The following is a 15,157-nucleotide window of genomic DNA, read 5'->3' as shown; positions in this document are numbered from 1 at the left end:
GGATGGAGAATCCTTGAACTTTCTAGCCTCGTTCCTAGTATTGGGCAGGTTCAAGTAGAGGTGTAAATTGGGTCATGCTGGTTCGGCACAACACGACCCGTATGTGGCTTGCACAAAGTGCAAGTCATATTGTGCTGACCCACGAGGCGTCCTGGGCCATGCCTCACTCCTCTTGGATAATTTGGGGGGTCAGTTCGGCACGACCCATGACTCAAGCCAGCATGGGCCATGCCGTGCCAAGGGTCGGGCTACTCCATGGGTCGGACCTTGGACCAGGCCATGCCACACACCAAGCCAAGCTTAAGGAAAGACACCCACTCCCTATCCAAGGTTTTTAAAATTGGACCAGATAGGGAACCATTCTAGGGTCGAACGGTCTATCTGTTCAGTTTAAATGGATGACCCGCTTTGACAAAAAAATAAAAAATTAGAAAAACAAAAAAAAGGCTAAAAATTGTTGCCCGAGTTGACGGTTCGACCGCCCAGGTTAGCGGTTCGCTTAACAAATAAACGGTTTTTGAAGAAAAAGCAGTTTTGAGGTGAAACGGTGTCCATATCCCAAATTTTCAAGTCTAACCATCTGGTTTGATCCAGTTTTGAAAACATTGTCCCCGTCAACCCAATATTCAATTTGATGATAGAAATGATCAAAAGGATATATTGAGTATTAACCACATGGTAAATTTCTAAATCTACACTAAATTGTCTTTTATATTAAAAAATCTAACTTTATGAAAATTTTGGAAATTTATTGTACTTGTGTAATTTTGAAATTTATTAAATAATGTATTTTCTTTTTATATGGTTTACTTATAGAATTATACTAATTTATCTTATAATTTCTAATATATACTAACCATTAATTTCCTTTTTCCAATATTATACTAATTTATCATAATAATTTGTGTAATTATTTGTTCATATTATAGTTTTCCACGTCACATAGTCATTTATCTTTAATAATTTTCAATAATTTGTAATGAAAATTACATAATTTTTGAAAGGTTTTCCAAAATCTGTCATATGTAATAAAGTTTCCTAAAATTTCCAAAATACACTAATAAATTTCAATAATTATTTAATGCATTTTAATTAAACTTTCAAATACTTTATATCTTTTAATTTCAAATATGTTAGTTTACGAAAATATAGTTTTATGAAAATTTTTGAAAAATTTATTACATTTGTGTAACTATTGGGATTTATCGAATTTTATAAATTTTTATTAAATATATTTTTATTTGGCAGTTTACTAACAAAAATACACTAATTTATCTTTTACTTTTCCATATAAATTAATGAATAATTTCATTTTCTAACATTATAATATTTTGTTCCCCCATTTGTATTTGGTTATTAATTATAATAATAACAATAACTAAAATTTTGTCATGTTAAATATCTAAATTAGTTAATTTTGTCATGTTAAATATTTTTTTATTTAAATAATTAAATAATATTTCAAAAATTTTAAAAATTTTGTTATTTGAATTTTATTTATTTTAATGTTATTATGTAATATTAAATATTTTGTTATATTATTTAGCTATTGTTAATATTTTTTATTTGAGATTTTTAGGTATTGAAATCTTTAAATAATGTTTTATTTTTAATGTTAAATTATTATTTGAATAATATTTAAATTGAATAGTTCATAAAATTATAATTTATATTGTTACTACATAATTTCATGATGAATTTTGTAAAAATATAGAATTATCAATAATATGAATATTATTTAAATAGTTCTGAATTTTTTTAATTGAAACTTTCTTTAGATAGATATAGATAAACAGTGGGGGAGGGGATAAATCAGAATTAGAGATAGTTTAGGAGAGAACCTCTCTACTAAATTAGAGATAATTTATGAGATAAATAGGAGTTAGAGATAATTTAGGGGATAAATAGGAATTAGTGACAATTTAGGGGGAAGTGGTGCCACTTAGCTAAACATTAGAAAAACAAATCCCTCTTTCTTTATGGTTATTAGAAATAGTTAAGCATATGTGATTTCCTTATTGATTTAATGTATAATTATGTGGAACTAAAAAAATAAAAAAATTCAAAAAAAACATAAAACTAGAAAGGGGGGTTTGAAGCAATGAGAGGGCTCTTGACATGGCAGGACCAATTTATATATATAGATTGTACACATGAATGGGGAATCAGGGGTTTACATGTGGTCTGCAGTTCCATGGTTTGGATTCAAAGTCTCTGTATTTGGAGTGGTGTAAAATGATCAGAGAGAGATCTACTTCCTCCGTTTTCTTTTCACATATAACCACCTAATTCATCTTATTCCTTCTATGACCCCCCTAAAGTTTATTTGTCAAATTACACATACCAACTAGAAATCCATTAGCTTGGATGTGTGAATTAATTGCTAAAAGATTATTCTTTTAAGAAACTATTCATATCTCAAATATATCAAGAGTAAAATATGGATCATACTACTAAGTGGTATAAAACACACCTATGGTGAAACAATAAGGACATATGGGTATAGATAAGTAGAGAGAGGACATACAACACAAATGCAGTACTCTTTAAAATACAACAACTGAAGTTGAATATCTTTAATATCTATATCTTTGTAAAGATGACTACAAGGATGGATTATGCAGTAGTGGTTGCTCATCAATGTATACCAATTGGCATAGATGTTTTGTAAAAGTGTTTTTATATAAGTACTTTCGTAAAAATGTTTTTACAAAAGTACTTTCATGAAAGTGCTTTTATAAAAGTGCTTTCATAAAAGTGCTTTCGTAAAAGTACTTTTATAAAAGTGCTTTTATAAAAATACTTTTGTAAAAGTGCTTTCGTAAAAGTGCTTTCGTAAAAGTGCTTTCATAAAAGTACTTTTGTAAAACACGACAATCAAAAGTAGTTCCATTTTTCGCATCCCTTGTCCATTGTTTTAAAATATACTATAATCGAACCTGTTTTAATAATCTTTTTATAAAACACGAAGTGCATACAAACACAAAAATCACACAAACTCAAACTTCTTGCAACTGCATACAACCACTATGTTTGATGGGTTGGATGTAACATTATGTTCACGAGGTCTATTGGAATATTTCACTTTGTGTAGAAAAGTTGTTCCAACATCGACTTTATTTACAATATCACAATCAAGGGCCATTGAATATTCCTTTTCAAATTCCTTAAATATTGTGGGAGTGTATATACATGAAGTTCACTTCAATATCTTTATTGGAATAGACACATTGGGTGTACTTTGGTTCATCTTTACCTCAATTTCCATTTCTTTTCAATGATGATCTGCTACAGCTCTCTCGAAATGTTTAAAAAAATTCAGCTAAATTAAGAGATGGTTTTAAATTCCCTATCAATACAGAACCGGTCAAGCGACCGGTTCCCGGTTTTTTCAGTTCGACTGTATGCTCCAATTCGGTTTTGAAAACAACTCTAAGGAAAGAAGAAACAAAAAAACTCTGAGAAAAAAAAACAAAAAGAAGAAATAGGTAATTCAAAATGCTTTACTCTTTTTTAGAATCTGGAAAATTCTTAGAATTCATTCTTTTCAAGATGAATTCTAATAATGAAAAATGGGAGAATTGAAGCACAAACGGGCCTTATTTCCTGAAAAAGAAAAAAAAAGCTTACTATTGACATTCCACAACATTGAACAATTTACTCAGTTAAAAACACTCTCCAAAACAATATATTTGTTAGTGGGAAGAGTTTGTTAGTGGGAAGAGTCTTTCAGGATTAAAAACTATCCAAAACAATATATATTGCGTTAAAATAAAACATATAATGACTGGTGCAAGTGAGAATGAGAACTGTGAAAGAGACAAGAGAGAGAAAAAGAGGACTGGTGGCCTGCGTGCGTGCTGACCGCTGTCCGCAAGAGCTGTTATATTCCAAGGTGTTTCCTAAAAGCACTAGTCGATCTTTCTCAAGAGTCGATTAGCTAAACCTATGTTTAATTAAATGGAATTACAATCAAGGAATTCTCATTCTCTCAATTGAAATCCTCTTTGCATAAACATAAGTTGTTAATACACCTATAAGGAAATCATACCAACAAATGATATCTCTACCTAATTATTGGCCGAACAAGTGTTATTAGTTCCACCTCGATTATCATCTCTCGATGCATAATCTTGATTAAAGAACGAATCATTGGTGATCAATCAATGATAAGTAATCAACACAAATAACACAATATAGCAAAACCTCATCGATTTTACTAATGACTGAAAATCAATGCATGATCAAGTATTAATCCCTAATAATAAAAACTTAGCCCCTCATGATTTAATTAAGAACAAGCAAAATACCCTAATTACTTTCGGATCAAACCACTCTTGATGATAAGAAGAGTCACTGCATACAAGAATTGACATAACCAATTCAGCAATCAAATCTTTAAGCTATCCGACTAAGGTGAAGTCAGTCTTGGGTTGGCAAAACCCTAATTTATGAGCAACCTCTCTCAAGCGCAGCCCACTCTATCTCTGAATGACAAATTCTATATTTCTATCAGAATTTACTCACTAAAGATGTATTAAGAACAAGAATTCGCAGGTCATCAATTCAGGTATGAATGATTGCCAACCGAACCATGCAACTTATCTCTAAGGTGCATTCAGTCCATTTCTTGATTAGATGATCTAATTACCTAATTCCTTCTCAAGCAATTCAAATAATCACAGATGCAAGAACAATTTGGCCATGATTGTTCTATAAATCGAAACCCTAATCAAGAATCCCAAGAACAAAACATACTCAATCGGATCTGCCTAAGTTTAATTACAAATCAGGATTAAAGCTAATCATGGTTCGCATAAAAAGGAAGAAAGAAAAAGATTCAACAGAGAAACCTCAAAACCCTAATTGAATATAGGTTACCAAACTGTAGAACCAAAGAGGAAGACACTTAAGATCTTTGTGTCAGTCTTCGATCTCCTTGTTGTGATTCTCCTACAGTCCGCATTCAGCAGCCTCCTCCTCTCCCTAGCAGCCTTCTTCTTCAATTTTCTTTTAGAGGTTTGAACCCTTATCTCCTCTTTTTCTCCTCTTTTTATATCCTTCTCTTAAGATAAAACCCTGTTCTCATGTAAATGGGAGAGTGGTGAATTCTCGGATGAAAACTTGCAGGCTAAGGAATTGCTCTAGCACATCAGTAGTCCGGTTATAGATAATTCAGTCCCAATTTTGACCTCAATTCAGTCCGTATCTATCAAAAATCAAAACATGAAAGTTGTATAACTTTTTCTTATCTTTCCAACGCATCTTGAATCATCTCAATCGGAATTCGGATGAGAGAGTTATTCCCAAATTACCATGCGGCGTCGAAACTGTCTAGAATTACCCGATTAGCCTTGTTTTCCTTATCTTTAATGTCCTATATTCCTCCTAGACAACTGGGTTGGAGGGTTTTCATTTGATAAGGATAGAAGGAATGTTTTTAGAAACCACAAAATAAAGGAGAAAAGGAATGACAATGAAATTGTGTCTAATATTGAACAAAACATTTATAACCCTCATCCCAAAAAATGTAAATAATTATAGGCCCATAAGTTTATGCAATGTCATCTATGAAGTTATTTCAAAAATCCTTATTAACAGAATTAAGCCTTTTTTGGATAATATTATATCTCCCTATTAAAGTGCCTTTGTGCCAAATAGGAAGATTAATGACAACATTCTTATCGCTCATGAAATGTTGCATACAATGAAAAAGAAGAAAAGGAAAACTGGTATGCTTGCATGCAAAATTGACATGGAAAAAGCACATGATAGACTAGAATGGGAATTCATTGAGAAAAGTCTTGACAAATTTTGGATTTCATGAGAAATGGATTAGCTTTATGGAATGTATAAAGAAGGTGTATCATATCAAATTTTAATAAATGGAACCCCCTTGAAGGAATTTGCCCCTTCTAGAGGGATCAGACAGGGAGATCCTCTTTCTCCCTATATTTTTGTTCTTTGCACTGAAGCGTTAGCAAAGAAGTTTGAAAAAAATTCTTTAGGTAAGAAAATTTCAATTGGTTGTAAGGTTGCCAAAGGAAGTCCAAAAATATCAATTTTATAGTTTGCAGATGATTGCTGCTTGATATTCATTGAGACCTCAATTACAAGATGTTTGAAAATAAAAGACATTCTCACTAAATTTGTTGCGGCTTCTAGCTAGTGCCCAAACTTTTCAAAATCTACACTCCAATTTTCGAAAAATACACCAATTAGATTCCAAAAAATCTTAGTAAAAATTTTGAGGATTCAAATCCAAGCAAAGTCTGATATTTATTTGGGAGCCCCCATAAAAAATAGTAGAGTTTCAAAGAACACATTCTTGAATCTCAAGGAAATGGTAAATAACAAACTGGCAAGTTGCAAAAAAAAAACACTTTATCCTTGGCAGGTAGAATGACCCTTCTGAATGCTACAACGAATACGATGCCACAATTCCTCATGAGTTCTTTCAAGCTTCCCCAAAATATCATAGATGAAAATTGATAAAAGCCAAAGGAACTTCTTATGGACAAATTCTAGTGAAAAAAACCGATTCATTTGATTGGTTGGAACAAGGTGTGTACCTTGTTAGGGTGGTTTGGGTCTAAAAAACCTTCAATGGGCTAATGAAGCTAACTTAGCAAAGTTGGGTTGGAAAATATTATTAAACATTGATAACCTTTGGGTTAAAATTATTAAAGCAAATTATCTTCAAAAAGAGGATTTTTGAATTGCTAAGGAAAATAAAGGTATATCATGGGCTTGGAAAGGTATCATAAAGGGGAGAGATCTCCTTAAAAATGGGTTATGTTGGGAAATAAACAATGGCAAATCTATCGAATTTTGGAAAGATATATGGGTAGGTGATGCCTCATTGGACCAAATTATTCCACCCGATAAGATTGAAAATGATAATCTCCTTCTTAGTGAAGTTATTTATCAGAAAAAAGGGTGTGTGGATAGAAAATAGAAAATAGAATTTGTAGCTTGGTTCCTTTGAATATTTAGGGGAAAATAAAATCAATCTTTATCCCCTAAAATCCAAAAGAAGATAAAGTAGTTTGACAGCTTAGTTGTAATGGGAAATTCTCAAGTAAGTTTACATATAAATTAAAATGTAGCTTGCCTCTTCATGAAAATTTGAACTCAACTATTTGGAAGGTAAATTGTTCCCCAAAATTGAAAACTTTTCTCTATCTACTTTTTAATAAAAGATTCTCAACAAAAATGCTCCAGCAAAATAGAGGTTTAAGTATTGATGAAAAATGTAATTTTTGTGCAGATAACGTGATCATATTTTTAAGAATTGTATAGTTGCTAATCAAACATGGGATGCAATAAATCCCATTTTGGTGGGTCCTACATGCTCTAACTTTTCCTTAGAGGAATGGTGGCTAAAAATTGGTAAGAAAAGTTCAAATGGAGGAAATAATGGAAGAAAAAAGTGTCCATTCTTATTATGGTATATCTGGAAGAATATAAATAAAAAGTCTTTTAATAATGTGTCAACCCTTATTCAAGTGGTGATTGAAAGAGCTTTATCGTCCTTTACGGAATATTATGAAACCAACATGAAGCCGAATGGAGCTGATGCCCATAAGTTGTGCAAGTATGTTATGTGGCAAACTCCAAAAATTGGTACTATCAAAACAAATTTTGATGCATCCCGACTAAACAATGGGATGTGCTCAGTTGCAGCCATAGCTAGGAATTTTTTGGGTGAGGTGGTAGATTACAAGGCTTATTACTTAGGTTCTTCGACTATCAACATGGCGGAAGCTTGGGCCGCGTGGGAGGCCCACAACTTGGCAGTGAATTTCCCAAACCATTCCATCATCATTGAAAGTGACTCTTTAATGGTGATTTCTTGTCTGAAGTGGCTCATTGACCCCCCTGGAATCTACGGAACATCATTGAAGAGTGTTTAGATTTGAAGAATTGAGCAAATGAAGATTTCGTCTACAATCACGTGTATCAGGAAGCTAATCAAGTGGCAGACTAGCTCGCCAATCAAGCCTTTTCTACCCAACAAGGTATAGTAAGTCTCAGTCTTAGTGATCTTCCATGGAATTTAGCTAGTATTTGTAAGTCTGATTTTGTGGGGACGTGCTACCCCTTGTCTCATGTAGCTCCTCTAGGTTTCTATTAAAAAAAAAAAAAAGAAAAGGAATGACAATGAGAGAGGGTTTTGTATAGTGAATGAAAGAGATAGAGAAAGTAGATTTGTAGATCCAAGTTCTCTCTCTCTCTCTCTCTCTCTTTCTCTCCAGAACTTGAAGCAGTTACCGGACAATCCCCTTTATCCCATGTCTTTTACTCTTCAACGGTGAAAGGTAATAACTAAAGATGGTGAAATGTGCTTGTATCTTTTTGCCTAAACATACAAGTCAAGAAAAGACATTTTTCCCTCATAGCGGTTTCACATATTCACTTAATGAAAGGGCAATAAAGTCCTTTTGCCTTTTCCTATTAATTGAATTGCATTTTGTCCAATCCGATCCAGTCCAATGTAGGTCCATGGTAAATGGACCAGGTCCAATCCAATTGCATGAATATTTTTTACCATTTTGGTCCGGCCCAAATCAATGTTTGGACTGTCCAATCTGTTCAAATTCGTTTTGATTTAGATTGGTTTCATCCCAAAATTGGTCCATATACTTATCTTATTTCAATGGTGTAGATATTGGCTTAATCCAATCCAATCCAATATAAATTTATTATGGAAGGGCAAAGTCCAATCCAATCTAATAAATATTTTGGACCGGATTGGTCCAATCCAATATGTCTTGTAGGTCCATCCAATCTGTCCAAATTGATTTTGGACGAGAAGAGGCCCAATCCAAAACCGGTCCATTGACACCCTTATTTGTGTCCATTTGTTAAACCATAAGGCTCAGTTTGGAAGAATTACAAATACAAATATGTACAATGTAAATACATTCAAAATAATACAAAATATAAGGTTTTGCACTCTACGTATTTGTATTTGTATTTGTACTCCTTCCAAACTAAGTGTAAGGGTAGTTTAAGAATTTAACCCTAATAATAAAGAGTTGAGATCTTCTACCAACAAAACATGTCCCAACACTCTACCAACTTGATGGAACACCGCACATCTCACTATGAGATTATGACCCACCATAAAAGTGTGACTCGCCACGTATGAGATGTGCGATATGAGGTAATGTTGGTAGGGGGTTGGAACGTGTTTTGTTGGCAAGTGATCCACAATCAACAATAAAGGCAACAAATTAGGAGTCCGGATCACTTGCCAACAACATGTTCCAACCCTCTACCGACATGATCTCACATTGCTAGAGGTGTCAATTGGACAGATTTGGTCAACCCAATCTAGTCCAATGTGAGTCCACTTACAAATGGACTTGACCCAATCTAGTCCAAATTCAATACAAACCAAATCCAATCCAATCAATTAAAATGTAAATGGATTGGATTGGATCCAATCCAAACATAATGAAATATAATAAATTATATAAAAGCACTTTTGTAAAAGTAGTTTGGTAAAAGTATTTTCATAAAAGTGCTTTACAAAAGCACTTTCTTGAAGTACTTCGTAAAAAAAGCACTTTTAGAAAAGTACTTCCATAGACTTGTGTAATAGTACATTTGTAGAAGTGCGTTTGTAAAAGTACTTTTGTAAAAGTGCTTTCGTAGAAATGTTTTTATAAAAGTGCTTTCAGAAAAGTACTTTTGCAAAAGTGCTTTCGCAAAAGTTCTTCCATAAAAGTGCTTCTATAAAAGTGCTTTCGTAAAAGTTCTTTTATAAAAGTATTTCTATAAAAAATGCTTCCGTAAAAGTACTTTTCTAAAAGTACTTCCGTAAAAGTTTTTTTTTTTTTTGTAAAAGTGATTTCGTAAAAGTGCTTTCGTGTAAAAGTACTTTTACAAAAGTGCTTTTATAAAACTACTTGTATAAAAATGCTTTTATAAAAGTACTTTTGTAAAAGTATTTTTATAAAAATACTTTCGTAAAAATACTTTTCATAAAATTACTTTTATAAAAGTGTTTTCGTAAAAGTGCTTTTGTAAAAGTACTTTCATATAAGTGATTTTATGCTAGTTTCAGTTTTGACTGATTTCAAATTGGACAAATGTTTGGCATCATGATCAGATTATTGGAAATTTGGTTTTTGTCCAATTCAAACCAATAAGAATATGGACCAATTTATTTTGGATTGACTCAATCCGATAATTATAATGGACCGCCCAAATCCAATTTGATAAGGTTTGGATTAGATTGGATCCAAATCAAAACCACAATTGACACCCCTACACATCGCACATCTCATACATGGCAGGTCCCAGTCTCATGGTGAGATGTGTGGTGTTAAATCAATTTGGTAGAGGGTTAAAAATAAATCTGTTCATGGACTATGCATCTTGGCCCGACTCAGGCCATTTCATTCAATACCCTTCAAACCTTCCAAATCACAGCCGGCACTAGCAGCAGTGTGCACCTGAGCGGTATCATCTTTCATCTCCTTCCACAAACGGTGAAGCAACAGGCGATATCATCTCTCGCAAGGCGGTGCCGAATTTCTCATTCTCTAATTTTTAAATATACATTAGCAGATCTCAGATGAGAGTCGGTGTCCCCATTCCCTAACAACGGCCGGTGGCATCTACAACGGAAGTCGGACAAGCGACAACCGGTGACAGAAAACCCTATCAGGTCTCTCTCTCTCTATCTCCTCCACTCCTCCAGTTCGCCGACCCTTCTGAAATCATTTTAGTTTAGGCATTAGCTCGGGCTCGGGCCTCAGGCTTCAGGCTTTTATGAGGGCCGGCTTAGGCTTAAAATGTAGGCCCCGGCCAAGTTACTGTCCGTGCCTAATATTTTATGTTTATACCAGGTGAAAGCCCTGCCCGACCCAAAATCTCGGAGAAAAAGAAAGAAAAAAAAAAACTCGTTAATAATATCAAAAGAAGATCCGATTTCAACAGAAAGAAAAATAGAAAGATATTATTCCCACACAAATGGAAGTGCGACAGTTGGGAAAGTGGAACTTGCGAAGATACGCCGGTCAGTTACATGATCATATTACCGTTAACAGCAGGAAGGAAGATATCAAGAAATTAGATTTTAGAAACTGAAAGAAAAAGAAAAGCATAAAAAGCATTGCACTTTACAAAAATTATTGACGCCTTCCACCGTTTCTTCTTCGTATGTTCCTCGTCTCTCCCAACTTCCAATCTTTTCTGCATCTCTCCATGCGGCTCGTCTGTCATCGCGGAATTCGATAGATATCAGCGTCCGTCATCGTGGAGACGGGTAACGCGCGCCTTGTGGAAATACAAGCGAGAGAAGGAGATGAGAGGAGGAAGCAGGTTACGATATTGCAGATGCATGCAGGCTTTCAAAGATTAGGGTTTTGTGGATTTCGGATTTCGGAGAAAGTCTGAACGATGACTTGAGGAGTCTCTTTTTCCGTTCTCCGCCATCATCGGTATATATCGTAAGCTGCAAGCCTGCAAGCATTCTCTTCGGTTAAAATTTTGTGGATTTCAAATTTCATAGAAAGATACTCTTCGGAAAAAGAGTATCTTTTTCCGTTTCCCGCCATGGTCGGTATACACAAAAGGTTTTAGATCTGTACATATAGGCAAGAACGTAGATTCCGATGTAATGGTCATGTATCCTATATCATGGCCGTGGATATTCGTCCTATTAGATCAAGTTCCTACATCCCACGATAAATACCCGATGCAACGACTAACAAGACATGTATATCCTTTCTGCAGTGGTAGAAGTCACCGTTATAATCGGCTAGAAAAGGAGAATGGAAGACAAAGGTGGAGAGAAGTCGAGCATTGTGATCGGTCTGATCGAGAACAGTGGAGGTATCGTATTTGATCCAAGATGTTGTCTCTCTCTTTCTCACTCAAATATTCTATTGCGATCTTATCGGGGTCGAAGATTTTTGAAACTACAAGTATTTTCTTCTTTTCCTCCTTAACGTTGTTCGGTATTCAGATCATCTGCAGCTTCTCGAGTATCAACCTATGATCCTATCCACAAGCATTGGCTGAAAGGTAACTTAATTTGGAATTTGGAAATGAAAATCCTTATTTGCTTTATTCTCGCTCTTAGTGCTACTAGCTCATCTCAGACTTAAGAGGACTGAGATTAACGGTTCCAGATTTGATTGAGAAGATTAAAGTAATGATCCAGATATATTTGAACTAAGAGAATTTACCTCTAATTTAAATTGAGACAACGAATTTGCTATAGTTCTCTTGTGGAAATGAAACTAGAAAGTGTTTATGCATTTAAGAGCAAAATCTTGAATCTAAAGGCATCTGTTATATTTCTTAGCAGTAGAAGCCAGAAGGCTGAACCTGTATAGAAAACGAGAAGTAGCCTATTCAAATGCTTTAAACATGAGTCTTATGTAATCTTTGAATTTCTGATGTTAAACAAATGTTGAATAATTAAAAATGTAGTGGTCAAGCTTGTTTTGAACCTGTGCTAATAATAATTATTTAGTGAAATAAAACAGATCTTTGCCAAATCAAGCTGAAACTTCTTGGGATCTAGTCCCCATGAAATGGCTTGCTACATTCTTTTCTCAATTCATACGAGGTAGGGTGCGCTATCTCACATTTGATGTCAACTGCATCCGTATCAAATAATTTATTCGCAAGAAGTTTCAAGGAAAATTTCTTTCAATCGGTAGGCAGTGGGGTCCACTGCCCAATCCACCTTACCCACAAGTAAAAGTTTAAGATGTATAAAACATTACCGAGTTTTTAAATTTTACACTGCAATTTGTCTTATGGTGGGATTTTTATTTTTTATTTTATTTTTTATTTTCAAGGTTACATGTTATCTGGCTTGTCTGGTAAAAAATTTCATTCTTAATATCCCAAAACTGGGTTTGATATTTGCTTTTATCTACTGACCTACTAACCCCTAATCTGCTTGCCCACCCAGAAAATTAAAAAGATAAATGTGACTATTGTTTTCATGATATGCTAAGATTTTTTTTTTTAATTTTAAAATTACTGTAAGTTCCTTTTTCATTATAACTTATTTGCAATATATCTTCTGAAATCAAATGCTTTAAAAGTTGGTGAACTTCACTGTGATTTCCTAGATTTCTCTTTTCTAGGATTGATACAAAAGAACAATTGGTGTGTGGGAGTACTTATTAAAACTACTATTTTCCACTTAGTATGCGCTGTCATTTAGTTTATAAGATGATGAAGCATATTGATTTATTACGTTATAATATTGTGAGAACTAGCTTTACCATGACAGGTTGCATTTATTGGTAAACTAGAATTTGACATTATCTATTGTTTATTCTAAGAGTGTACATGGTGAATATAGTACTGCCACCCATAATTTTTATCAAGTTTGAACTCCATGTTATACTGATAACCTGTTGTGGAACTCCCTGCATACTAGTTTCTTTGGATTCTCAGAGGCTCTGCAGGAGTATCTACTAAGTGTAGATAGAAAACAAAGTTCAAATCTAAGTGGTGGTTCAGAAATCAGTGACAAGCAGAGTTACAGAGATAACTTGAAAGATAATTCGAAGGATGAAGGACAAAGTATCAAAGGACCTCAAGCCATAGATTGCAGTGACTCTAGGAGCTGAGGACTGCTCTTAGAAGTAGCGGATGGAGAGTGGGAGAAGAACTTGATTTTGACTGTAGACAAGAGAGTCCAAGATTAGGAGAATGTTGCAGGGGCATTTGCGAAGAGATTTAATTTAAGTGGTACTGCTATAGCTAGACCTTTTGATGACTCAAAGGCTGTGTATTATGGAGCTGGTGAAGAAGTAGTGATCCCAGATGCTGAGTCGGTGGAAACTCCAGGCAGAAGAGTAAGGATAGAGAACTGGTTTCCGTCTTGTAACCATAATACCATCTCAGAAAGTCCTCTCAAGCTCCAGCTGGTAGGGCTTTTCCCTTCAATTACTGGAATGAGGAAACTCTGGTAAAATTGATTCAAGTCCTAGGTGGTTAGGGTCGATGGTCTGAAGCTCGAAGAAGTTCCTAGATGCGTAGAGATGCTCATTAATGGTTGCTGGCTTAAGGTTTGGGTTCTGCTGGAAGGTGAAACAACTCCTTGGATGAAAGGTTCTAAGGAAGAAGATGTCGACATCCTTGAAGGTTGGGTTACACGTGGAAAAAAGAGTTCGAGCCAGAAGGTCTTGAATAATGTATAGATGACGAACGAAGATGAAGAGACACCACCCGGGTCAGTCAGTAAGTATCTGGATAAGAATGATGGTAGCCCAATTTTTTTGGAAAGTGGAGACCAAAGTGTAGGCAAAAAGTCTTATGTGGAGATCATTAAGGGCAGAGCCATGCCAGCTAACCCTCTGGCTCCACAAGGTATTTTAAAACCAGAGTGGATTCGAACCAGGTCCTTCCTTTGAGGGTGAACCAGAGCTGCCTTGTGGACAAGATTATATGCACTTCTCTCGAAAAGAATGGTCTTCGATTGGATCACAATGGCAGAGGGGATTTAACTCCCCCTTTTCACCTCAGGGCAAGGTCCCAGGTGATTCAGAGACGGAGGTTGGAGAAGTGTCGTGACGACAAGTTTGGTGAGGTAAATCAGTCTTTGAGTATTTCAATTAAGAAAACTGGCCTGGAATGTTCAACTGGTGTTAAGGAAGCGAAGAATGATTTGCAAATTTGTAGGGAGGAAGTTCAGTCCAGAAACAGAAAAGAAAACAGGAGGAAACATCTAAGGCCCAAAAAATATAATCTGAAACGAAAGAGAAGGATGAGAAGAATTAGCTCGTCTGGGATTAGAAAAAGAAAGGAGAGGTGGGTTTGTGTGATTGCCAGGTTTGACAAATGCGGTAAGAAAAGTTTTGTCTGTGGTCCCGGAGAGATTCTCATCGACTGTTCTCTCTTGTCAACGTCTGGTAATGCTAGATGCTATTCTGAGGTTAGGAGGGGCTCCGATGAGAATCATGTTCCCTATGAGCTTGAGATCTTGAGTTTGAAGTCTCCAGAGGATAGGTATGACTTGGAATGTCTAGTTTCTTCATGTGTGGAAGAGACACCTCCCGTTGAATTGGAGAACTAGTAAAGAGGGCAGGCAATAACTAGGAAAGAGATTACTAATATAGATGCTGAGTCAGATGCTGAGGGCAATGATGGAGGTAAGGTTGGAGGAAAGGAA

The 15,157-nt window shown here is 34.9% G+C and overlaps 1 protein-coding gene across 13 annotated transcripts in view; it reads left to right on the top strand.

Annotated features, from left to right (window-relative positions):
* The window catches only part of LOC148803610 (uncharacterized), a 128,596-nt gene that overhangs the window by 33,708 nt on the left and 79,731 nt on the right, over positions 1-15,157 (top strand). For 6 of the 13 annotated variants that reach the window (XM_088890071.1, XM_088890056.1, XM_088890067.1 and 3 more), the window contains exons 1-2: positions 11,552-11,850; positions 11,984-12,042. The exons of 3 other annotated variants lie outside the window; for them this stretch is intronic. In XM_088890071.1, the coding sequence (XP_088746197.1) occupies positions 11,636-11,850; positions 11,984-12,042 (274 nt within the window). In that variant the 5' untranslated portion in view covers positions 11,552-11,635. Of the gene's footprint in view, positions 1-10,220; positions 10,682-10,714; positions 11,466-11,551; positions 11,851-11,983; positions 12,043-15,157 lie in introns of those variants that run through there. 4 more of the 13 variants (XR_016077510.1, XR_016077507.1, XR_016077508.1 and 1 more) reach the window with 4 other exon arrangements.

Source organism: Nelumbo nucifera, chromosome 1, assembly GCF_055504915.1.
Source record: "Nelumbo nucifera cultivar China Antique chromosome 1, China Antique-T2T, whole genome shotgun sequence".
NCBI classification, from domain to species: Eukaryota; Viridiplantae; Streptophyta; class Magnoliopsida; order Proteales; family Nelumbonaceae; genus Nelumbo; species Nelumbo nucifera.
The sequence above is the reverse complement of the archived record's forward strand: the minus strand, read 5'-3'. Positions and strand labels throughout refer to the sequence as shown.